The sequence below is a fragment of the Podarcis tiliguerta genome (genome assembly GCF_965153285.1).
Source record: "Podarcis tiliguerta genome assembly, chromosome: 9".
NCBI lineage: Eukaryota > Metazoa > Chordata > Lepidosauria > Squamata > Lacertidae > Podarcis > Podarcis tiliguerta.
In genome coordinates this window covers 36980232-37004195 of record NC_139542.1, presented here as the reverse complement: position 1 = coordinate 37004195, position 23964 = coordinate 36980232, and the positions used below count along the sequence as shown (strand labels likewise).

Here is a 23964-nt window from a genome sequence, read left to right as displayed (position 1 = left end):
CTGAAGGTATGGAGCTCACATTAGTCATGATTAACCTTAGTTGCCTGAGAGTCACAATACGCAGTACCTTGGGGGGAAAAAAGACATGGCATCACAGAAAGGTAGAAACAATAATCATATACAGTACCTAATTCTGCCTGTTCAAAAAATAACGTACTGAACTACTATTGCAACAAATTCATGCATCCTATCACCTTATATCAGTTCTCTTTCATTAGTATTTGTAATAGCAATGGCAAATGGCTGGAAGGGTTTATGAATTCTGTTTGAGTTACTAGGAATATTATAAAAAGGGACTGTAAAACAAAGCAATTTCCCCCCTATCTTTGGACTCTTTAAATGACAATTTTGTTGTTTTGAAAGTGAAAAAGCGTCAGCGCCCATCCCTTTTCATTTCCACTTATTTTTTTAAAAAAACTCTACTGCATTATATATATTATTATATAACGCTCAATTACCAGAAAACAGTGGTTTAAAAAAAAACCTGTAATGATTTAGTGAATAATATGATCCTGCCTGCTTCTCTCTGCTATAATTTATTTGGATTTATTATTAACAACTATACGTATATGCAACATCTGAAGTGGAACACTTTCTTCAGCCTTTCTAAGTAAAGCTCAGTAGCAATCACCTTGCTAAGCTAGAGTGTGATTTGCAGAATTCAAAGATTCAGTAGGTTCCATAGGCTGTTGAAACCAGCAAATCCTCAAGGAGCATAGAAGGGCTTGCTTCCAACTACACATGCTTAGGATCATGCTGTACAGCAATCTAAGATATGTGCAGATTTCATGTCACCGCATTTTGCAAAGAAGTTCTATTGGAACAAGTATAGTTTCCTTTACTACTTCCTTTGGTAAGTCTTCGAAAGCCAAAACAATAGCTTTACTTCCTGTTATACATGCCACTTAACCACAGATGCAACACCACTCCAAGCTGAATGCACTAAAGGAAATGTTTTTTATTATTATTAAATTTATATCCTTTCCTTCCTCACAAAGGAACCCAGGGCAGAAAGCAGCAAAACAATTCAATTTTTAAAAATACACATTTAAGGAACATCTGAAAATATTTAAAAGAGTGATGAACAACTCCAGCTACTATATCTTCACAATCTCTAACCCAAAAATAAAATGAGATCCTCCTAGTAGGAGACTGAGATTTTTAAATACAGACATACCAATTAGCTTAATATTTTATTTTTATTTTTACCTGCTGCTATTTAAATAGTAAATTTCTGGTTACTATTTTCTTTTCTTTTTTGCTTCAACCTAGGTGCTTTGACTATATTAGCTGTAGACAAAGCCTTCTTTATGAAAATGGACCTGCATCTAAACAATGTTGAAAACCAGCTCTTTCAATACATCAGATTATGCTGGTACAGTAACAGCACTGTATCCAAAACAGTTGTCCCCCTCCCCACCCCAGCCACCACATGAAAGAGGGGCCCACCACAATATTGTAGCAGTCAAGAATACTCAAGATTTGGTCCTAGCTTCTCAGTCAAGCAGAGAGTTCCAAGCTCACCCCCTCTTCCAGACCCTATGAAAATAGCTGAAGGTCTTTGTGCACCACTTTAGCAGTGCTAAATGATAAAAATGTGGTTTTTTAAAATGTATGGAATCAACATCTTAATATAAGAAAATATAGAGTAAGAAATAAAATAAGTAATACAACTATTGTAACTCAACAGCTGGGCCTATTGTGTTAAACGAAGTTATTTGATGTTTGATAGATTTGTCAGTCAACAATTCCCACTCTGAGTCACTCTCTTTTTCTTGCATGTAACCGCTGCTTCTTTCATTCCCATATACTACAGTACTGGCTCTGCACTCCTTTCAAGTGCCTTGTCAGCTGCTTTCCCCCTGTTCAGGGCTTCCTCACCCCATTCCCATCCAGGACAGACCACTGGAGAAGCTGCTGCACCTGCAGTTCACAGAGAGACTGCTGACCACCTGACTGCAGCTCATGGACCACTGGTGGTCCACAGGTCACACTTTGGAAACCCTTGGTCTAATGCACACTGCTTTGCTGTGCCACTTGCCAACCACACCACTCCAATGGCTCGTAAATGCAGAGCAGACTTTGATTTAGAAATAAAGATGAATTGTGAAAAAAGACCAAACAGAATAAGTCAAAAACCCAAGAGGAATAAGAGATTATGTCTACTAATAAGGCACCAGGGATCAGCTTTTATTGCCCACAGAATGTAATGTTATGATTCCCAGGACTTATTATGAACATTAGCATGCAGTTACCATGCTACTAAAAAGCAAGTATTACTGGGGAGGAAATCATGAGTCCAGGACACATTGAGTAAGAAACAGAAGGAATCTGGAAGGTCATGTTATAGGCTCTTCTTGTTCTCCAGTTCAAACAACAACAAACCACATTCCTTCATTATTGTGCAGCAAACAAGATAATGTGGAAAACACTGTCAATATTCAAAATACTGTATTATTGAGTCCACTGCTCAGAAATCACCCAACGTATTTAGAACAACTGGAGTAATGATACGGTGAAATTATATTTTCATTTTAATGCCAGTGCATGCAAATGAAGAGATGTGGATGCTAGCACAAGTTCTGGTGCTGAATCAATTCAACATAACACCCAGGATGTTAAACCAGTGCAGCAACCGAGTGCAACAGCAATACTGCAGTTGTGTCATACAAGCCCTCACACAGCTCAGATGTGGGCAGGAAGGGGTGTGGTAGAAAGGCATGACAGAGGAGAGACAACACTAAAGCACAGCCCTAGCCACATCCAGCGCTCAAAACTCCCCCTGTTCTAAGCGCATTTTGGACAGGGAATTTCATTAATGCCAGCAGTTTCTGAGCTCTGGGGACAGTACTGAGCCTAAGATTTCAGATTAAAACTGCCACTGCTGGAAGAAAAGGAGGAGCTTTTTCTCTCTCTCCCCCCCTCCCCCCACTTTCAGTCACTCTCTGAAGACTGGAGAAGGGACCCTCATAAGAATATTAGGGGGTTGGCAGGGGGAGTATGGCTTTATTTTTAGCAGTCTTCTGATGAGGACTAGACCATGTGAAAAATTAACGTAAGATTTTACCTGCAGTTTGGGGACGCGGGTGGCGCTGTGGGTTAAAGCCTCAGTGCCTAGGGCTTGCCGATCGAAAGGTCGGCGGTTCGAATCCCCGTGGCGGGGTGCGCTCCCGCTGTTCGGTTCCAGCGCCTGCCAACCTAGCAGTTCGAAAGCACCCCCGGGTGCAAGTAGATAAATAGGGACCGCTTACCAGCGGGAAGGTAAACGGCGTTCCGTGTGCTGCGCTGGCTCGCCAGATGCAGCTTGTCACACTGGCCACGTGACCCGGAAGTGTCTCCGGACAGCGCTCGCCCCCGGCCTCTTGAGTGAGATGGGCGCACAACCCTAGAGTCTGTCAAGACTGGCCCGTACGGGCAGGGGTACCTTTACCTTTTACCTGCAGTTTATTCATTTTCACCTTTGTATTCTTGTTATAAATAGCACACCTGGACACTCAGTTGCAACGCCCATAACCTAGGTTCCATTTAGCTCTTAGCTGTCATATCTCAGTTTCTAACACGGGTCACATCAACGGGGGTCAGGCCCTCACCCATCACTGAAATTGTTGCAATGTTGTAACCACAGAACATAATTATTATCCGAGAGTACCATAAACTTGATATCTCACAGTACACCAGTTATTTGTCTCGTACACACAGTCAAACAATCATACGTCATACACATACTGATAATGACCCAAGACGCCCACACATCCACAGATTACAAAGAGAAATTGAAAAGGAGGAAAATAGCAAGGAGAAAGGACACTACACAAAGAACCTACAAATAAAGCACAATGTCACCAAGGAACTCTAGATGACAACTAGGAATACAATATCAACAAACTTAACTTGGGCTGGTGCAAACACAGATGATGATTGCTAAAAATGAAAAGCTTGCTCTAATTAGTAGCTATTTAAGAATGCCACGAGCCTTGCCTGAAGACATAAGAAGAGCCCTGCTAGATCAGGACTATGGTCCATCTAGTCCACCATTCTGTTCTCACAGTAGCCATCCAGCTGCCTATGGGAAGCCAGTAAGCAGGACTTGAGTGCAACAGGAGTCACCAACTTGTGATATGGAGGACATCAGTGAGGGCAGAAAAAGCCCTGAAGAGACCTGAGGTGCAGCAGGGCTTTGTTCAGGTGGCTCAGCCTTGCCACTAACAGCTGGTGTGTGGAGTAGCGCAGCAGAAGCAACCAGTTTCCTATGCATTCTCTAGCGTTCTCCAGAGCTTCAACTCTAAATATGTTGGTCTGGATGGAGAAAGAGCGGAAGAGAGCTGGAGAGCAGGGGAAAATAGGCATTTGGAGGCATTTTAGAGGGCGGTCCCCACTTTACACAATTTCACTTATGCACGTTGGGACCCAGAGCGTGACCCCCCACGGAAGTTGGGGAAGTTGATTTTCTTCTGGCATTTTAATGTAGGTTGTAAACCACTTTTAGACTTTTAAAATATATATATAAAGCTGCATAGAAATGAAATGAATAGTAATAATAATACACACTCTCTTGATTATTTAAGTTGCCTTTTTCTGAAACTTTTCCAGCCCTACAATGTATATGAAGTGCAGTAACCAGAACTATGCACAGTATTCCAAGTGTGGTTGCACCATAGATTTATATAAGAGCATTGATATTCACAGGCTTTTCCCCCCAATCACTTTCCTAATGATTGCTAGCATGAAACTTGTCATTTTCACAATTGCCGCACACTGGTTGACATTTTCATCAAGCTATCCACTACAACCCCATGGCCCTGTTCCAGTCACCAACTTCACAAGCATTCCAGCTTGCAAGATAGACCAATGCTCCCTCTCCCTCTGTATTGTGGTGGGGGTTCTCCTGCCAACACAGAGCCAATTTCAGACAGGTGCAGGGGCACATGGGAGAAGGAGAGAGAGAGCAGAGCCTGCTGCAGAACTTAAGTCCTTGCGCAGGGCTTTCACTGATAGGGCTGGTTAGGTGAATCCAGTTATCAAGATATGAAAGAGTTACCAAAGGTACTACCAGAAACCTGAAATGGGGTACAAATGTATTCCAAGATACATTTCTGTATAATATGTTCCTCTCTCTCAAACAGAAAACCTGAAGTGTTACTCAGAATAGTTAATACTGGCATTTCACACTTGCTATAGAAACCTTGTAATAGTTTGTGTCATAATAAAAGACTAGTTCAAAGAAGCCAAGTCAATTTCCACCAGCTGCCAGGAACATGTAATCAGTATGCTGACATAATGCAAGTTGAATTTACTATGGTATAAAGATATGTCTCAAAACAAACACTAATTTGAACATGAAACACAAAATTTTGCACACTGAATCAATGGAACTTTGGTCCCAAGTAGAATGTGCAGCCTTAGGCAACTGAGGCCAACACCCGTAAACACATTTACCTGGAAGCAAGGCCCACTGGACACAATGGGACTTACTTCTTAATAAACATTTATAGGATTGCACTATGAAAACCAGAAGTCTGGCCTAATGACTTATTGCAATTATATAATTGAATTCCTCCACAACATGACTGAGTATATCATGTTCCCAGTTCTAGAGCATATTAATATCCATATGTGCACATGCAGATAGATTTGTGAACAATGCAAACTAAATTCCAAAAAGTTACATTATGTGTATATGTCCAAAAGTTTATTTAAATCACTAGTGCTTCATGGCCACTTGTGGCACAACAGAAGTACTCAAAAAATAAAACAAGCCACAAAGCCCATAATGAAACCACATTTTGCATACATACTAGCCTTAGACTCTGGTTATTAGAGGCCTGAATGACAGCCAGGAACTGTGGTGGTCATAAAAATTTAATATTAGAAAGTCACTGACTGTCCTTAAGCTTGCTTTATTTTTAAAAATCAAATATGTTTTTAATACTTCCTGTCCTAAAAGAGAAGCCTAAAATATCATCTGCCAGAAGGCTAATAAAGAAAAGCTTGATATACAATCAACAGGAAGTTATTTATTTGTATGGGAATTCCTTCCAGTGTTTATAAACCTTGTGTTTCATAATCTGGCTAGCATATGTGCTGTGTCAGATTTTTCTATTATTATTTATAATCACACAAGTAAATTCAGTTTGCATCCTGAAAGTTATGAGAACCTCTAAGGGGGCGGCGGTATACTTGTATTCTCCCAAGTATAGTGGACCTTTTGGAGGTTTTAGGTGTCAGGTATCAGAAAAGCCTGAAGTGTTTCATCATCGACCTGAAGAAGAGACAAGCTAGAGAAGTTTGAGACTTTCCCCTTGTCCTCAGACGGGCACGCCTCGGCAGCGTTTGCAGATGCTCCTTTTCGCATTTCTGCAACTCCGCCGCCCCAGAGCCAGGAAACCCGAAACTCTCTGCAAGATGCGCCGCTACCCGCCTTCGCCGCCCGAGGAACCAGATTCGGCGGAGCAGCAGCAGCCTCGGGCGGCGGCAGAAGCAGCAGCAGCGCCCGCAGACCTTGTAGGGGCAAGGAGAGACTCCCGTCTCGCCGCATGCCGGAGAGCGGACTTTGCAACTTCGAGCCGCCCTTCGCCGAGCGGCTTTCATGCCGCCCCAACCAGCCCTCCTGCCCCCGCTCGCCCAACTTCTCCCCACTCACTCTTGGTGGCGGCGATGAGGCTCTTGCCATCCTTGAGCAGCTCCTTGATGAACTTGTTGGTTTTCTCCAGCTCGGCTTCGTGGGCTCGGATCCTCTCGCGGAACCAGGGGCTGTCCAGGTAGCAGTCGCTGAACTCCAAGGGCTGCAGCCCCATGGCGGCGGCGGCGGCGGCGGCGGCGGCACCCGGGCACCACTCCTCCTCCTCGCAAATCCCTCTTGGCTAAGCACCACCAGCAAGCCGAGCCCCGCTCGTCTCTTTCTGCTCTCCGCGCAGCGCCTCCTCAGCAGGGCGAAGCAGCAGCAGGCGGCGGCGCGGCGCGGCAGAGCCTCTCCCGGCGCAGCATGGGACCCGCGCGGCTCCGGCAAAACGCGCCCCTGGAAAGAGCCAAGCGACGCGGGGAGGGGAAGGAGGAGTCGAGCGCCCGGGACTAGGATGCGGCGCGACCGGGTTTGCCAACGTAGCAGCTCCCTGAGGGGGGAAAGCAGCTTCTCGCCGCGGCCCGGTTGCGGCGGGAAAAAGAAAAACAAGCAGCTCCTTTCGGCATCCCAGCCCGCTTGGGCGAAAGAGGCGGCTCCGCCCCAGCGTGGCCTCGGCGCCGCCTTTTCCACAGCCCTAAGCTCCCACCCAGCGCCGGCCTTCTTCTCCTCCTCCTCCTCCTCCACCTTCCTTTCTGTCCGCTCGGGCTCCTTCCAGCGCCGGCCGTTTGCCTGTCGGCTCCTCCCCTCGCAGCTGCCCAGGGTCTTGCTTCTCTCACGCTCCTTTGCAGGCCCCACTCGAAGCAGGGGCGGCTTCTCTCCTCAAGCCAGAAACTCGCGCCTCACAACCAGCACGTTGTTTACTCTTGCCCTGTCCTGTGGATGCATTCAAATCTACCCGTATCCTCTCATTAAAACCATCCCTTTACTTAGTGGGGCGTTTTTAACCTTCGTTTCAATAAAAGATTACCCAGAGCAGGAAACAGCTTATAATTTCTTATTGGTGAGGGTTCCGCCCACCCTTTCCTGTTTTAGCACCTTTATATTCTGCTCCCAAAGGTTACCTTAAAGGTCCCTTTCCGCTCTTAACAATTTTTGAGAATTTGTTTCCAGTTGGGTGTTTGAAATTTGTGGCTTCCAGTGAAGAGACAAATATGGGACTTGGGTCCACCATTCTGCCACTAGCAGCCAGCTCCAAGGTGTTGGTGAAACTGAAACTAACCACAATAAGATACTGTACTCTGCCATATCAATATTGCCTTAAATAATGTGTCTAGTTAAGGGTGTGGTTCTTGGCCGTAATTGCTCGGATTCTTTTTGTTAAATGGATAAAAGGCATGTTGCAAGTCGGGCTTGCCTTAAATGAGCCAAGCTCCCTGATGGATGGGAGATAGTTCCATGGTTTTGGAACTAAAACAAAAAATAAAAAGTGTCTTGTTGCACCTTAAAGATTTGCAGATTTGTTTGTAGTATCAGCTTTCATTGATGAGAGCCCACTTCATCAGAAAAAGCCTAGTCTTGCAGTAAACCGTTGTTGCTAGTTCTCAATGGACAGGCAACACACATGCTGGACTAGGTGCCCCTCATTTATACTGAACCCGGGCCACAGATTCATTTAAAGTACCAACACTTCCTAGGAACAAGCTTATCTAAAATCTACCTTCTTGTTTTCCCCAGCTAAAAGTTGCACAACTTTTCGTTCTGTTTGGGAAATGGTTTGAGCTGTTCACTATCTTGCATTTTGTGAAATAGGGCTGAGCTAGTATGTTTCCATTAACTGTCCACTTTTCTCTTCTCTCCTTTTTTTTTGGCTCCCTGTCAGAAGAAAAGATGTGTGTCATGGAAAAGCCCTATCTGCTGCTTGCAAACATTTTGTAAAGCGCTGCATCCATTCCATCTAAAATCTGTCACAAGTTGCTTTTCTAATCACACCCACTAACATCCTTTCTCGCTCCCTTTTTCGTTAGCATCGAGCCTAAAAAGTTTTGCTGGACTTATAAATTCGTTTCCTTCATGAAGTTTAAGTGGACCTAATAAAACTATAGCGCTATTGTTTCTTTTGCCGCCCCGCCCCCCGCTTCCTTGCTATTGTTTTGTTTTTGTTGTTTAAACAAATCATGAAGTTGAAGTACTGTACAGCAGCCTCTTCGCCTCCTTTCTGCTCATGCGCAAACTTTATTGTAAGGCGGCGGTGTATGTTGCGCATGCGTAAAATACTACTACTCTCGTTTGCACAATCTCTGCGGGGAGGTTTCCAGGTCAGCAGACGGCTCTGGAAACTCGTCGCTGTTGGTGCTAATCCCGTGTGCGCCGCGGAGCCCTGATCCCGTTTACTTTTCTCGCGATACTTCCTTCGCCCTACTCTAAGATGGCGTCCCTAGGCTTCTGTGGGACCGTGTGAGAGTTTGCCTGGAGTTGTCCGGGCTGGTAGCCCCAGACCGCCCGGATGAATTGCCGAGGTGACTAACTCGCCATTCTTTCTGGCTGGCCGTCCCTGTTTGTCTCGGCCTCCCCCGGTTCGCTTTGCACGCCCTGCGAACAAGCTCAACGGCGTCTCTTCCCACGCCGCATCCATCCCGACGTTCTGCCAAGTGCGCATCTCCGCCTACCCTGGGCCCTCATTATTGTTCTGAGCAATTGGGAAGCTGGGCGATGAATAAAATAGGTCCAAACACCTTTTAACATCGAAATGTCTTGTGTTTTTAGAGGAAATGCCTGGTTTGCTTGCCTGGATGGCGTGCAGCAGTGGTTACCACACGGCGTGATCCACTCATGTTTACTCAGAAGTAAATCCCACTCATTCCAATTGGACTTACTTCCAAGTAAGTGTGCCTGTTAATGTAAAGCAAGATTGCAGTTGCTTTTTGTTGGATGGTTTTTGTTGGCTCCTACCTGCACTAGTTCCATTACAGCTTTGATTCGCCCCCGCTCCCCTTTGTCCTCACTCCACAGCAAATAGAAATATATCCCCCTATATATGTCCCTTTGTCTGGAAGGAATAGATTCACCAACCTCTCACATACTAATGTCGTATTTTGTTAAAGACAAGCTGCATGTGTACAATTGTTTATGCCTGCCCATTTCCCTTCACTGTTACCATGATCTGTTTGGTTTACACTAATCAGTTAAAATATTACTGTTACTGCCTTTGTACTCCTTCAGTGTTTTTTTAAGATGGGTGAAATTCCTTCAGCATATGTTAATGTTCACCTCTGTTCTTAGAATGAATTTATCAATCACATGGCATCTGCATTACAAAATGTTTTAATAACACATGATATATCAAATTCTCATTAACAAACTCCTATGACCAGTAATAGTCACTAGGGCACAGAATAAATGAGCCTTGCCTGATCATGTCTCATTATAAAGATGTTATCCAGGCCCCTTGATAATATGTATATTTTGGAATCGCACAACATTCAATTATCTATAATAAGTTGTTTTAAAGTGCAGCTTCCCATGTTTTGCTTCCAGCAGGATCACAAGGAACAGAACGTAAAAAAACAAAAACAAAACATTAACCATGTGGTACTGAACACTATTCCTAGCTTTAACTGACTGATCAGGATCTGAAATTTTGTCATGGTCTGGCATAGCATACTTCTATATATATGGTAAATATATATATATATATTAAGGAGTGGGTCCCATAATTTATCTTTGGGCTAAAGGTGGGTTCCAGGTTAGAAAAGAGTAAAGATCAATGTCCTAATCTGCAGTTTGTGTTGCACTCACAACAACAATCACACGGTGTCCTCTACTCCCACACTTGGGAACCAGCATGCATCCAATTTGCAAAACGCTGCAAATGAATCTATAGGTGCTGCATTCATAAGTGCTTTGCTGGAACTCTAACATGAAAAATAGTAAATGCATTTGCAAGAAATGTCTCTTGCGTATATTAAAGCACTTTCACTTTTGTAGCAATTGGGCTATAATGAGTGCAAAAATATTGATGCAAACGTTTTGTTTGCAACTTTTTGTAACACTGCAATAAATGTTTTTGTTTTGGCAGTTCAGAATGCCTAACTCTAAAAGGAGATCTCGGCATAGGCGCAATGTTGGTCAGGAAGCTGGGAGGCGTGAATTAGTGTCTAGATCCTTGCAAAGTGCTCAACACTGTCTGGAAAATCAGGACTTTGGAACTGCATATGCCCACTATCTCTTGGTATTGAATCTAGCTCCTGAGCTTAAAAATGATGTCAAGGTAAGCAGTTGTTCATTGTCCAGTCATTCTCTCTGACAAATAGGTTTATTTGTGTACAAGTTTAGAGACAGAAAATAACATGCAAATAGGCCATTGCATGCCATATATCTATTTACCAATAAAAACATTTTATTAGCGTGAATAAATGATTTTTTGCGACTAAACTATCACTTTCCTTTAGGAAACATTTCAGTATACCCTTTGTAAATGGGCAGAAGAGCTGAATTCTCTCACACGATTTCAAGATTTATTTGATTGCTATGAGCATGCCCTGGAATTATTTCCTAATGATGAAGTTATATGTAACAGCATGGGGGAGCATCTTTTCAGGTTTGTAGTTGCCCTTGGTTGTGTTGTATTTTGACTAAGAATTCTAGCATAGTGCTTCTTAAATTTCCATTAATCTCACACATTCCATTAAATACTTAATCCTAAATGCACAGGTATCTAGCAGTGTTGTGATTACTTCTTAGTGTAGAGCTCAGAAGGGAAAAGTCTTGCACAACTAAGATGTGTTATAATACCTTTTGTGTCCACAGTACTGTTTAATGTACAATGTGCTTTATTTTTTGGTCTGAAAGTCCTCCACACAGCATACGGTTAAACTATTTAATTCACTACCACAATATGAGTAGTGGCTGCAAACCTGGATAGTTTTAAAAAAGGAGATAAGGCAAATTCTTGGCTACTAGTCATGATGGCTGTGTACTGTGTCCAGAATCAGAGGCGCAATGCCTCTGAATATAAATTGCTGGGATGCATGAGTGGGAGAGTGTTGCACTTTGGTCCTCCTTCCAGGTTTCCCATATGCATCTGATTGGGCACTTTGAGAATGATGCTGGACTACATAGACCTTTGGTCTGATCCATCATGATTCTTGTTATGTTCTTATGATTTGGTCACAGCAAATCTTAGTGTTAGTTGATTAGTAGTTTGACAAGTTGCAGTAGATACCCTTTTCATTTACACAATGCAGTCCAGATTTGTGCTCTTTGCAGTCATTGGTGACGTGTTCTCAAAATGTAAGTGTAGATTTTTGTATAGTATTTATGGCTGAACGATCTGCTTGCTAGTTTAAGCTTCATTTTGATTGTGTCACTTTCTTCACAGAATGGGCTTTAGGGATGAAGCAGCTGCATATTTCCATAAAGCTGTGAAGCTAAACCCTGACTTTCCAGATGCAAAAGAGAATTTTTATCGTGTTGCCAACTGGGTGGTAGAACGATGGCACTTCATCATGCTTAATGACGCCAATAGGAATTTGCTGTATCAAAAAGCAATTGAAAAGGCTGTCTGTTCAGGGTGCAGAAGTGTTCTTGACATTGGAACAGGAACAGGAATTCTCAGGTTTGTTGTGAATTCAGTTAATGTAAATGTGTTGATATTTTTTTCTGAATATTGTAAAACAGATAATAAATTTGCTTTGCTAGGGGGTTTTCTGTGTGTTGTGTTAACTTATTTAATGTGCTCTTCTAAATTATGTTGAAAGTGCCCTGTAATTACTGTGTAACAAAGGGTGGTCTGAAAGGTTAAATAAGTTAAAAGTCTCCTCAATCCCAATTTGATGCAGAGGGCCCATTGAAGGTTATTAAAATATTTTAGTTAATATTTGATTTTGTCAAATTATTATTTTGTCAAAACAAGAATCTCTGATGATTTCTGTTTAATGTCCTCTAATGTTTCAGCATGTTTGCCAAAAAGGCTGGTGCACCTTCCGTCTATGCGTGTGAGTTATCGAAGACCATGTATGAATTGGCTTGTGAAGTACTAGCTGCAAACGATTTGGATGGAGAAATCAAACTACTTCACATGAAATCTCTTGATATAGAAATCCCGAAGCACATACCTGAAAGGTTACTCTTATATTTTGCTGTGACATCTTACTTATTTTTCTAACAGAATTGACAATTTGCACTGACAAATTGTAATCTTGTCTTACTCTAATCTTGTCTTATTTCTAACAAAATTGACCTCCCACAAAGCAGGTGCTAATCATTTTGGTTTTTTATCTTTGTGGCACATTTCTTTCACCTTTAAGCCATCCAAATAAGCTTCCATTAAACAGTGTGTAGCTGAATGCATTTGTAAACTGCATTCATTTATATTCCCTATATACTGTTACTTATTTATTTACTGAATAACTCAGAACACCTGTCCAGAATGTTTTTATTTTATTTTAGAAGGGCAAAACCTTCTTCAGAATTAATTTCAGTAAAATACCTTACGATCTAGGGGGAAAAACTTTGCCATCCTGGTGTTCTCCACATGCTTTGAATTGCAATTCCCTTTAGCCCAAGCCAGCATGGCTATGCCAGCCACAGCAGATTGGAGCAGTAGTCTAAAGCATCTGCAGGCATCACACTGGCGATGGCTACTCTAGCACAGCTAACAGTGGTGGCAAAGCATAGAATCATATGCTGCATCCCCAGGACCAATCGAAATGTCATCACCTTGCTCTGGAAGTTGATCCTACTTCCTTTATCAAGACAGTAGCTGAACAGAAATGCCTGCAAGGGGCTTTTCCAGAACTGAGGTGTTATGGGGAGATAGTTGCCTATGGCCTGCAGTGCAGCATTCCAAATAACTGCAGACACTCTCTTCTCTGCCATTCCACTCACCCCCCCCCCAAAAAAAACCCTGATCATAAACCTTTCTGGTATATTAGAATAACTAAGAACTGTGAAAGGTAGTTTTAGGGCCAGGAGGTCAGAAAGGATGCTGGCTTATCTTAAGCAGAGGCCAAAACCCCAGAATAAAATTTGATTACTCAACACAAGAATAGACTACTGATTTCATGTTAGTCGATTTTAAGTCCTGCTTCAGGTTTTATAATTTTCTTCTATTGCTGATTATAGTGGCTCTGAATTACTGCTTTCTTTTTATAACACTATATTTAATAGAGTTTCCCTGGTTGTCACTGAAACGGTAGATTCTGGTTTATTTGGAGAAGGAATTGTGGAAAGCTTGATCCATGCTTGGGAGCATTTGCTTTTACCGCCAAAGGCAAGTATCTATGGGTATCTTAAGGCCTAATGCACTGTAAAAATGATTTTGCACTATGACTGCTGTGGATAGCAATGAGATCAAGGCTCTGCAGCCTTGCAATAATGTTTTAACATTTTTCTTTTATTAGTTCCCATAAACAGCGAACTAGAAACGTGAAATGTAAACATTACTTACACAGGTCTTCCAGATCACATAAGAAAGTTTGCTTGCCAGCACTTCAGCTCCCTAGAGTCCAGTAGCATTGGCATGGAGACTTCCCATGCGATCTAGAAAGAGCACATGGGAAAGAACATTTAAGTGTCCTCACAGTTAAGTGGACCCTTAAGGCTGGGAAAGTCAATTGCGGTAGGCTGTACCATTCTTTTCAGTACGGAGTGAGAGATTAGACAAGTGTGAGAGAGTTTTTAAGAAGTACTAGCCTCAGGCCAACTCTATATATAGAACATGTTTTAAAGTTTTGGGCTGGATTCAACTAACCCATTCTGCTAGTGAAAGCCACTGCAAAGACTCCTGCTAGCACTGTGGGGCTTTCCCCTTCTTCTCCTGGCGCTGCCTGTCCCCCACCTCTCCCATATCAACTATGGAGGGTCAGGAGAACCCCAAAACAGTGCACAGGGAGAGGAGATGGGAGATGGTTCCATCAGGCAAGCAGAAATGCTTGCACTAGCGAATCAGTCTCCTTAGCACTACATTGAATTCCATACATTGAATGTAATGCGAGGAAAATGTCATGACTTAAGAGTGTGCAGCTGGTGCAAAATAAAAATGAATTGTATTCACAATTTAATTTTTTGAATGTGTCTTGAAGTTCTAGATTCAAAACCAACGAGGGCATGCTTCTTACCCCTCCGTTCATAGTACTGGTTACTGTATTTTTTAAAAAATGAAAGATTTCCCCTTCTTATAGCAATTAATTTCTTATCTCAAAAAACCCATTAAGGGTCTTCCATTGTAGGAATTTATGAGATGATGTTACATATTACAACAGTTAGAAGACAAAATAGTTACGGTTGTGGAAGACTATTCTTCAATAAATATAATAAATGGCTGAAATATTTTCTCTTTTAAACAACTGATACAGATATTCTTTCTGATATCACTAGTGCTGAAAGTTATCTAACATGCTTTTCAAATAGCCATATGTGTTATACCATAATATCTTTATTTTTAATTCAAGTCAAAATGTGTTCTAGACTGAGGGTTGGCTTGGCAACAATCTCTCATTTTGCACAGTGAATAGAGCAGATTGAAAAACAATTAAGACAGACCTTTTTTGCCACTCAGCTGAAATCCAAATATTTATACTTAACTTGACGCAGCCAAACCCTAACTTAATCTGTGTACAGTGGCTGAACAGTTTATATTAATTTTGTGTTTTAATTGTATGTTAATCTATTTTTAGCTTAATGTTAATTTTAACAGTTTTAAGTGTTTTTAATGGTTTGTAACTTTTTTATTGTTAACCACTTAGATATTGTACTACTAAGCAATATATAAATTTAAAGATAATGGAATAAGTTTTTGTGAATAGTAGTCTTGTTGTATAGTTTTGTAACTTTGTAACTTTATCTATTTATCAATCAGCCCAATGATGGCAGAGTTAATGCTGAAAACTATGGTAAAGTTATACCAGCAGGAGCTATTGTGTGGGGCATGGCAGTGGAATGCGGAGAGATACGCAGACATCATAGGTATGTTTGTGCTGCTGATATACGTTGGGAAAGCATGTTTAAACTTGGACAGGGAAGAGGAAATGTCTCCCTTTTAAAGATAAGATTTTTATTTTGCCCATCCTGCTTGTTAGGTTGGATTCCACATAAGTGGAAGTAACAATAACTTTGAGTTTTCTGCACTGAAATTCAGAAAACTCGAATCAGCCTTTTGCCAAAACGAAGCTCATCCCACATGGAAGATGTCAACCCATCTTCAATTTGGTCATCAATTTCCACTTACATTCTGTTCTTATAGAATCCTCTCTTCATGTGCAAGAGTCCAACATAATTTTTAAGGAAGGCAGTAAAACCTTCAGGGTATAAATACTAGAATGTGGGAAGGCTGTTAGATTAATACAATTTATTCTATGCTGTTAGTTTAATTGACTGTGTTTTTAGTTTGTATGTTATTAGCAAAACAACCATGCCCTTCTTATGGTTGAAAAGAAAGGGATATACATGTTAAAATAGAACACAATCGTTATGTATGTCTTTAAGCTCAGCAAATCTTTTTTGTGAGCCTCTCCTTAATGTGCGAAGAACCAATGCTGAGTTCAACACATCCAAAGTGTTGGTGCTGACCTTTAAAGCCCTAAACGACCTCAGTCCTTCATACCTGAAGGAGCATCTCCACCCACATAGTTCAACCTGGACACTGAGATCCAGCACCTTCTGGCGGTTCCCTCATTGCGAGAAGTGAGGTTACAGGGAACCAGGCAGAGGGCCTTCTCGGTAGTGGTGCCCGCCCTGTGGAACGCCCTCCCACCAGATGTCAAGGAAATAAGCAGCTATCCTATTTTTAAAAGACATCTGAAGGCAGCCCTGTTTAGGGAAGTTTTTAATATTTTTTAACACTCGATTGGGAGCTACCCAGAGTGGCTGGGGAAATTCAACCGGATGAATTATTATTATTATTCATGAATTGCATGATTTTGTCTTGTCAAACCTAATTTCTGTCTGTTCCTTTGTTTTCTCAGGGTGGGTGCAAAAGAAATTGCTGGTGTGTGCTTGCCAGAAACATTGGAATTCCACAGTCCAGTGTACGCTTCTGTAAACTCAGATGAAAGTCTTGAACCTTACACCACTGAAAAACTCAGCAGAGTTCCTGGTGGCTATACGGCCCTCACAGAACACTTCCAGATTTTGACAGCCAACTTTAACAACTTGCAGGTAACTTTTGGATAGCCTGGTGAATGAAACATTATCAATTGCAAAAGGATTAATGCAGAGGTAAAAGAGAGGTTCATCTGGATTTTATTCTGTATGGTGAGATGGAGGTGCACAGAAGATAAAAATATGACTGAGGGTATTCTACAACCCCAGAGTGGGATTAAGAAAGGACAGAAAGATGAGACCTGAGATGGCGAGCCTGTGGCCCTTAAGATGTAGTTGAATTTCCATCAGCCCTATCTAGTAGAGCCATTGGTCATGGATGTTCAGAGTTGTAGTATATCGACATCTGAAGGGCAATAGGTTTCCCATCAGTGGATTAGGAAGACAGCTTTGCCCTACAGTTCTATAAACTATTTCTTTTAGGAGCAGTCAGTATTGGATATTGCAAGCAGCTATAGTCCTTCTAGTTAGGCTCTGAGCTAGTACCAGTTAAGCCTGAGAGGGTAATGTGTTTCATCGGTCATGCAAGCATGCCTCTTTGATTTTTGACCCATGGGAAAATGTTTGCAAGCAAGATCTTAAAATACACCCCCTTGTATACAGGCAATTATTGCCATGCTCTGAATCAATAAGTCTGTTTTCACCTTCACTTTATCTGGCATCTGAGATTAATAGGCAGAGTACAGCAAAGCACTTAGCTGTATTTTAATAGAAACTATAATGCAGTGATCTGTGGTATGTTCCATCAAGATTTAAATACTTAATATTATATGTTTAATTTTTTAATACTTCTGGGCAAAACTGTTGTATGCTGATCTTGAGCTGCCATTGAATCCTAAAATATCAGTGTATTGCAAAGGAAAAGCAGATAAAGAGTAAAAAGGCCATCTTGGGAAATGTAGAAAAGGGTGGGTACCAGGGAGGGCAGGAGGACTCCATTGTTGAACAATGAAACTTTACTCTGGACTTCAGTGTTCTCTGCTTGACATCTGCATATAAATTTGCTATTAATTGGTGGTGGTGAAAACCCCCCGCCCTTTGAAAACAAAGAATTAAAATAAATAATCTCAAGAGTGGTTTATGTAAGAAAGGAAAGTTTTGGAGCATGACATTCTTTTTTATTTTGGTTTTCCTTACTCCTTGCAACCCACTTATGACTAGTATTTGTCTGGGCTTAGCAGGCTATGGAAAGAAAGGCATCCCCATTTAGTGAGATTTCCATATTGGGTACTAAAATATGTAATCATAATATATCTACTGCCAAATGTTAGGAAGACTGTACAATAATTATTATTTTATATTTTTCTTTCATTTAAAAAAGACTTATTTTTAGCTACCATTTTCTTAAAACCATTTACATTCTGTATACAGTATTTTTAGATTTAAGATGAATTATAAGGCAGTTCGAATCCCCACGATGGGGTGAGTTCCCGTTGTTCGGTCCCAGCTCCTGCCAACCTAGCAGTTCGAAAGCACGTCAAAGTGCAAGTAGATAAATAGGTACTGTTCCGGCAGGAAGGTAAACGGTATTTCCGTGTGCTGCTCTGGTTCGCCAGAAGCAGCTTAGTCATGCTGGCCACATGACCCGGAAGCTGTCTGGGGACAAACGCCGGCTCCCTCGGCCAATAAAGCGAGATGAAAGCCGCAACTCCAGAGTCGTCCACGACTGAACAGTCAGGGGCTCCTTTACCTTTACCTATAAGGCAGACAGGAAGACAATTGGAGGTGCTCAGCCAGCAGTGGGGACTTGACTGAAGAGCAAGATGTGATGATGCCCATCAATTTGGATGGCTTTAAAAAGGGATCAATCAAATTCATGGCCATCAATGTCTCATAATCATTATGGCTATATATTACATCCAATATTGGAGGCAGTGTGCTAGGAAACTTCAGTAGGAAAGTGCTGTTATGCCCTTGACCTGCTTCAGAGATCTGGTTGGCCATTGGGGAACAGAATGCTGGATCAGATAAGTTTTTAGTGTTATTCATCAGGGATCTTATGTTCCTATTCAGAAGGGCTCTTCTAATGCTCTCCAACATATTTTGCTTCTTTTTTTACCATTCTTGGTTAGGAGCTGAAAAGCTTTGCAACTCGTAAGCCATCCAAGATCAACATGCCTGTTATTAAAGCAGGAATACTAGATGCCATTGTGGTCTGGTTTACATTACAGCTTGATGATGAGCACACACTCTCTACAAGTCCAAGTGAGGACACCTGTTGGGAACAAGCAGTGTATCCCGTACAAGGCCTCCTTGGTATGTCTTCAGGGTTTTATTTTTACAATGACATTAAAATGCATTTTCTTTCTAGGATATGTGTCTGGCTTGTTTTGTACGTTTGAGATGAGAGGTGGGATTTCTAATAAGCAAAGACAGTTACTTTTCTTCATCCTTTGCAGGTAGCATTCTTAGGAACTATTTATCATACTGAGAAAAGTGCAGGTCCTCAACACTGAAACACTTTATGGAAAAGTCATTTCAGTATATCTGGGGTGGGGAACTGAATTCTGATGGAATCCTTACCTTCCCACACAGGTCAACTTTGATGGGTGGGTGTCAGATGCCTGGTGTCAAGGGGCAATGTCAAAGGGGCTTGCTGTAACAGCCAATCAACTGCACCTTGAAGTTAATTTGTAGAGGGATTCAAACTGTGGCAGCAAATAGGCATCTTCCCTCTGCTTATGAGACAGTCTCTTGGGCAGCTGCTCTCAATGAGCCCCACATTAAACAAGTGGAAGCACACTTTAAATTGAATTACATGATTAATAAATCAGTCAAATTTACTTGAATGAAATCCTTAAATAAAAGTGCCAACTGAGATGATACCAGTCATGCATCATCAGGATTCCCAAACAAAAAAGGTTTAGCAGAATAAATTGAAAGCAAGGACTAGTAAAATTTGGCAGCTGGGAGTAGGAATTAGGAGTAAGTGGGGATGTAAATAGGGAGCTGTAAAAGTGGCAAACCTCATTTATCCTAAGCAAGTTCCTATATTTTTACAGTTTAAAACAAATGCTTACTCAAAGTTAATCCCACTTAGTTCAGCAGCATTTCATGGAGTACTTCCACTGACCTCAGTGGGAAACATGCTTAGGAACACATGGTTAATTTCCAATTTAATTTCTAATATCTATATCTTCAACTATTTCAGCCTAAAGTCTCAGAATTTTGACAGACAATATGTTTGTATTTTAAAGTTTATCTCTGCATTCATTAGGGCAAGTGTGTGCTAATCATTACTCTGGACACAGAATAGAGAAGAAAATTGTGAAGTTTTACAGGATCAACTTGGCTAAGCAGTTAATCCATGTTCCTGTTGATACCCACTTTCCCCACCACCACCTCCTTTCTAACATTTTCTCATATTTCCTTTCTATCATGCATCACTGATAGATAGTTCGGGTCATTTTTAAATAGAAACTTTGTTTTTACAGTGTAAGCAGCTAACATTGATAAATTTGTGAAAGCTGTCATCAGTTGTGCTCTGCATTAAGACAACCAGTGGGCCTCTTTTGCCTCCACTCTAATAAAATCTGCTTGGCACGTGTTGCAGCAGCAGAGGCTGATCAAAGGAGCTGTTAAAGTAGTGCACGTTTTAGGAAGACTGGAGCAGTAGGGAAGGCACAGTGAATAATGTATTTCATTCTTCATCCTTGTGTGATTTGAAGATTACTCTCTGAGATCTGGGGACTCGGTTACAATGGAAATATCATGCCAGGACTGCTATCTAAGGATCCAGAAGATTTCTCTTGTGACCCCAGAATATGGAATGGATGTGGAAAGAAATTTCAAGGAGAAGAATAGTGAGGCTGAGCTCTGCAGTGCTCTGGCCAGCCTTCAAACAACAAATGCACTGGGACAAGAATGCATGCTGGAATCTACCGAGATTGCTTTACTGAACAATAGGAGATACCACGAATGTTTTAAAGCTGCAATAGGCAAAGTGCTGTCATCCTTAAGCCTCCGTGAGCACTCCATGGATGTGGACAGCCACAGCAATGAACTGAATCTTGAAAAGAACCAAAGCAAGAACTCAGTGACTCCTGATCCTTTGTATGTGTTGGACGTATCAGAGGGCTTTTCAATTTTGCCAGTAATTGCAGGCAAATTTGGGCCAGTTAAGGCCTACAGCTCTGTTGAAAAAGAACAGCACCAAGCAGCTCTCAGCCTGATTTCAGAAGCTAACAAATTTCCTAAGGAAACTTTAGAGTTTTGGCTCAACCACCTACAGGATGAAAACATGGTATTACAGAGACCAAAATCTGACAAGTTATGGAGTATTATAATTCTGGATGTCATAGAGACTTCTGGTCTAATTCAGCAGGATGTGATGGAAAAGGCTGCAATATCCAGGTACTGTATGACATGAAATTTCCCTGGACTATATTTTACTGTTATATTCATGCATAAAACCTTAGCCAACGTAATATAATTTGGAATGATACTTAGCCAAAAGACTCTTGGAAAACAGTTTGTTCTACATTGAATCCATATGTGGTCAGAGCTTTTCAAATTAATGAGGCTGTTGAAGCTTTATGGGTCATAGCAATGTAGTTTCGTGTAAGACTGAGAATAAACCTATTTAAAATTAGGCATATAAAATTAAAAGAAGACGGAGTTGGCTCTTACTGTTTGGTCATGCTTGTTTGCAAAAAACAAGCATAAACACACCAAAGTATTTTAAACAGAATGCTTCAGATTGATTGTCTAAATCTTGATTTGTTGCAGGAAGCCTGAGGACAGTGTGGAGGGAATAGTTGTAAATGGTGCTTTTTTCCCTGGGTGTGTGTGTGCAGGAATATGCATACCCCTAAACATTTTGTGAATCTAAGTTTGGCCTCATTGAGGGGCAGTATTTCAATATGAGTAGGAAAGTGAGAGTACCCCTAAACATTTATTTTATTTTTTTTAAAAGCACTGGTTGTGAATGTTAATACTTTATATTTTTTGTATAGATGTTTGCTTCATTCCGGAGGGAAGATATTCCCACAGCATGTGAAGATGTATGGAATGCTTGTGGAATCTAGGTCATTGCTACTTGAGACCACAGTTCAAGGGACAGATCCCACCCTCGGTTTCAACATTGCGCCTTTTATCAACCAGTTTAAGGTATGAAATGTGTTACATTCATCTATATCCAGTTTAGCATGCTGTCTCAAAAGATTAGGGTGCCAGAAAAAAGCTTCAATGTTTTATTAAGGCCACAATCCAGAGAACAGCAGCTCAACCCTGTTTGCCCAGGGGAAGGCCTTTCCCTTTTCTTAAAAAAATTAAAATGGAGGTTTGCAGTGTGACATGGTGAACTGCTGATCAAAGAAAAACATCCGTCTCACTGGATATGCAGCTGTCAAATATTTATCAAAGCCTAATTCATTTCTTCATGTAATGCTTTGCAAGTAGTTTTCACTATTTTACAGTAAGGATAAGGACATCTGATTTAAGACTTGGAAGAACCAGCATTTATTGAAAGCAGGGGAACTGTTAATTCCAATAGTTTGGTGCAGAGCAAAACTGATGACCAGCATTTGCAAGGAATATGTTAAGAAAGTAAGGCTATTTGAGCTATCCTGATGCTGTGGAACAGACATCCTTTTGCCTAAAGTGGGACAAGACCTAGAAATATATGCCCTGGCAACAGAACTGGTCACTTGCCAAAGACACACCACAGCTTTTTGAAAAGGCATTACAATGATACAATACTCAAAACATGGTATATTCCATTTCAGGTGCCTGTCCGTGCTTTTTTGGATATGTCCACACTTCCACACACACCTTTGAGCAAATCAGTGGAACTTCTGCGAGTGGATCTCATGAATCCGTACTTGAATTGCTCTAGTAGAGAAGTTAAGGTAAATATAGGAGATGGTAGATATTGCATGCTTTAGTTTATTACTCTGTCATTCTTTAGTATCAATCTTGCATTTATGGAATTGCACAAGTAACTGACATGTTCTGTGCTTGATACTTTTGGTATTAGTACTTCCCTAAAACATTACCCGCTTTTAAAGCAGAAAATCACATTAGAGGAAGAAATCATACCATTTCTATTCTTGTTCATTTGGTTCAGGTTTGTGTGGAGTTTACTGCCTGCAGTTAGAATTAAGTCTGATTGCATTCTAGCTGGGATACCAATTACCAAATGAACATGGGCCATTCATCTTCTCAAGAGAAATTATGGTGGGGCAGTGTATCTGAAACCTAGAGATACACTGGGATTGTACTATGCAGAAAGAGCTAACATTTTGCCCTCCACCTTTCATCACTCCTAGACAATATGGGCACTAGTCAGGGATGGGAGTAGTCATTTAAAACATATTGGAAGCACCAGAGCGGCTAACCCTATCTTCCCTAGCCCTCTCGTAAAACTGATACACAAAATCACTGAAGATAAACTCTTGGGTGTCTGAAAAAGCAAGATGCAAATTGGCAATAGAGAAATCTTCCTCAAGCAAGCTTGAATTTAAAGAATACAAATTTTTGTTGTTGTATTGTGGGAAGAAAGTTGATTGCTATATAGTAACATAAAATCTTACTTTTGTAGGTCGAAGTTTGTAAAGCAGGTCACGTGACTGGTATTCCATTTTGGTATCACGTGTACCTCGATGAAGACACTGTTTTAGATACATCAAGCAAGTCATCCCACTGGAAACAAGCTGCTATTGTGTTAGATAAGCCCATTCATGTTCAAGCAGGAGATGAACTTGTGCTCGACGTTCAGTATCGCAACAGTAACGTTAGCATTACAGTAAAAGAGTGAACTGCCATCAGCTACAGTGTTTTTACTGTTTTAAAAAGCCTACAGTAGCTTAGTTATTTATACTTAAGTTAATCATGTCTTAGGGTCACACTTTTGAGTCTGTTTGAAGGTCTAAATATCGACTGAACTATTGTGAAATTCAGCACAACTGTTTAGCAATAAAGCCATGGACCATAAAGAGTGGAGAAAGCATGCATTTCTGCCTAGAAGTCTGTGTAAGATGTCTACAATGCTGAATAACTTAATATTTGTATTCTTACTTGCCTTTTGGAGAACTATATGAATTTGAGTATAAAAAGTAAAATGAAATGGAATGCCACAACATGCCTGTTCACATCTCACTTTGAAGGTTAATAGAGTAAAAATGAATTTGCTGAGCAGTAACAGTGTTGTACTACTCATACACTTCCATAGAAAAACAGATTCTTCAGTTACAGAAACAAGTAGTGTCTTGAGAGGTGGTAGTGGTGAGAACCTTTTTGTTATAAATGCCTAAACATGAATTGCAACATGCTAAACATTTTTTTGTGAAAACTAGCAGATAACAGGT

At 41.1% G+C, this 23964-nt stretch overlaps 2 protein-coding genes across 6 annotated transcripts in view; one reads left to right on the top strand and one right to left on the bottom strand.

Moving 5' to 3' along the window:
* Window positions 1–8615, bottom strand: part of ARHGAP10 (Rho GTPase activating protein 10) — a 103101-nt gene extending 94486 nt beyond the window's left edge. Inside the window, exon 1 of one of the 2 annotated variants that reach the window (XM_083457281.1) lies at window positions 6641–8615. In XM_083457281.1, coding sequence (XP_083313407.1) covers window positions 6641–6794 — 154 coding nt within the window. In that variant the 5' untranslated portion in view covers window positions 6795–8615. The remainder of the gene's footprint in view (window positions 1–6640) is intronic. The other variant, XM_083457282.1, reaches the window with a different exon arrangement.
* On the top strand, window positions 6576–23736 carry PRMT9 (protein arginine methyltransferase 9). Of its 4 annotated transcripts, none has more exons than XM_083457279.1 (14): window positions 6576–6758; window positions 9323–9438; window positions 10635–10826; window positions 11008–11156; window positions 11937–12173; window positions 12512–12679; window positions 13727–13829; window positions 15417–15523; window positions 16522–16714; window positions 18730–18913; window positions 20326–21010; window positions 21613–21766; window positions 22384–22506; window positions 23199–23736. In XM_083457279.1, the coding sequence occupies exons 3-14, from the start codon at window positions 10641–10643 to the stop codon at window positions 23412–23414; spliced, it is 2505 nt and encodes an 834-aa protein (XP_083313405.1). In that variant the 5' UTR covers window positions 6576–6758; window positions 9323–9438; window positions 10635–10640; the 3' UTR covers window positions 23415–23736. The 4 variants fall into 4 exon arrangements, with proteins under 4 accessions (XP_083313405.1, XP_083313403.1, XP_083313406.1 ...); XM_083457277.1 differs by lacking the exon at window positions 6576–6758 and adding an exon at window positions 8873–9075; XM_083457280.1 differs by lacking the exon at window positions 6576–6758 and adding an exon at window positions 8886–9075 and having other exon boundaries at window positions 12512–12839; window positions 13180–13829.
* The last annotated feature ends 228 nt before the right edge of the window (window positions 23737–23964 follow it).

Coding starts and splice junctions, on each gene's coding strand:
- PRMT9 (XM_083457279.1), top strand. CDS start 10,641: ATGCCTAACTCTAAAAGGAGATCTCGGCATAGGCGCAATGTTGGTCAG. Junction 12,174..12,511: donor ACAGGAACAGGAATTCTCAG/GTTTGTTGTGAA, acceptor CTAATGTTTCAG/CATGTTTGCCAAAAAGGCTG. Junction 22,507..23,198: donor GCTCTAGTAGAGAAGTTAAG/GTAAATATAGGA, acceptor TTACTTTTGTAG/GTCGAAGTTTGTAAAGCAGG.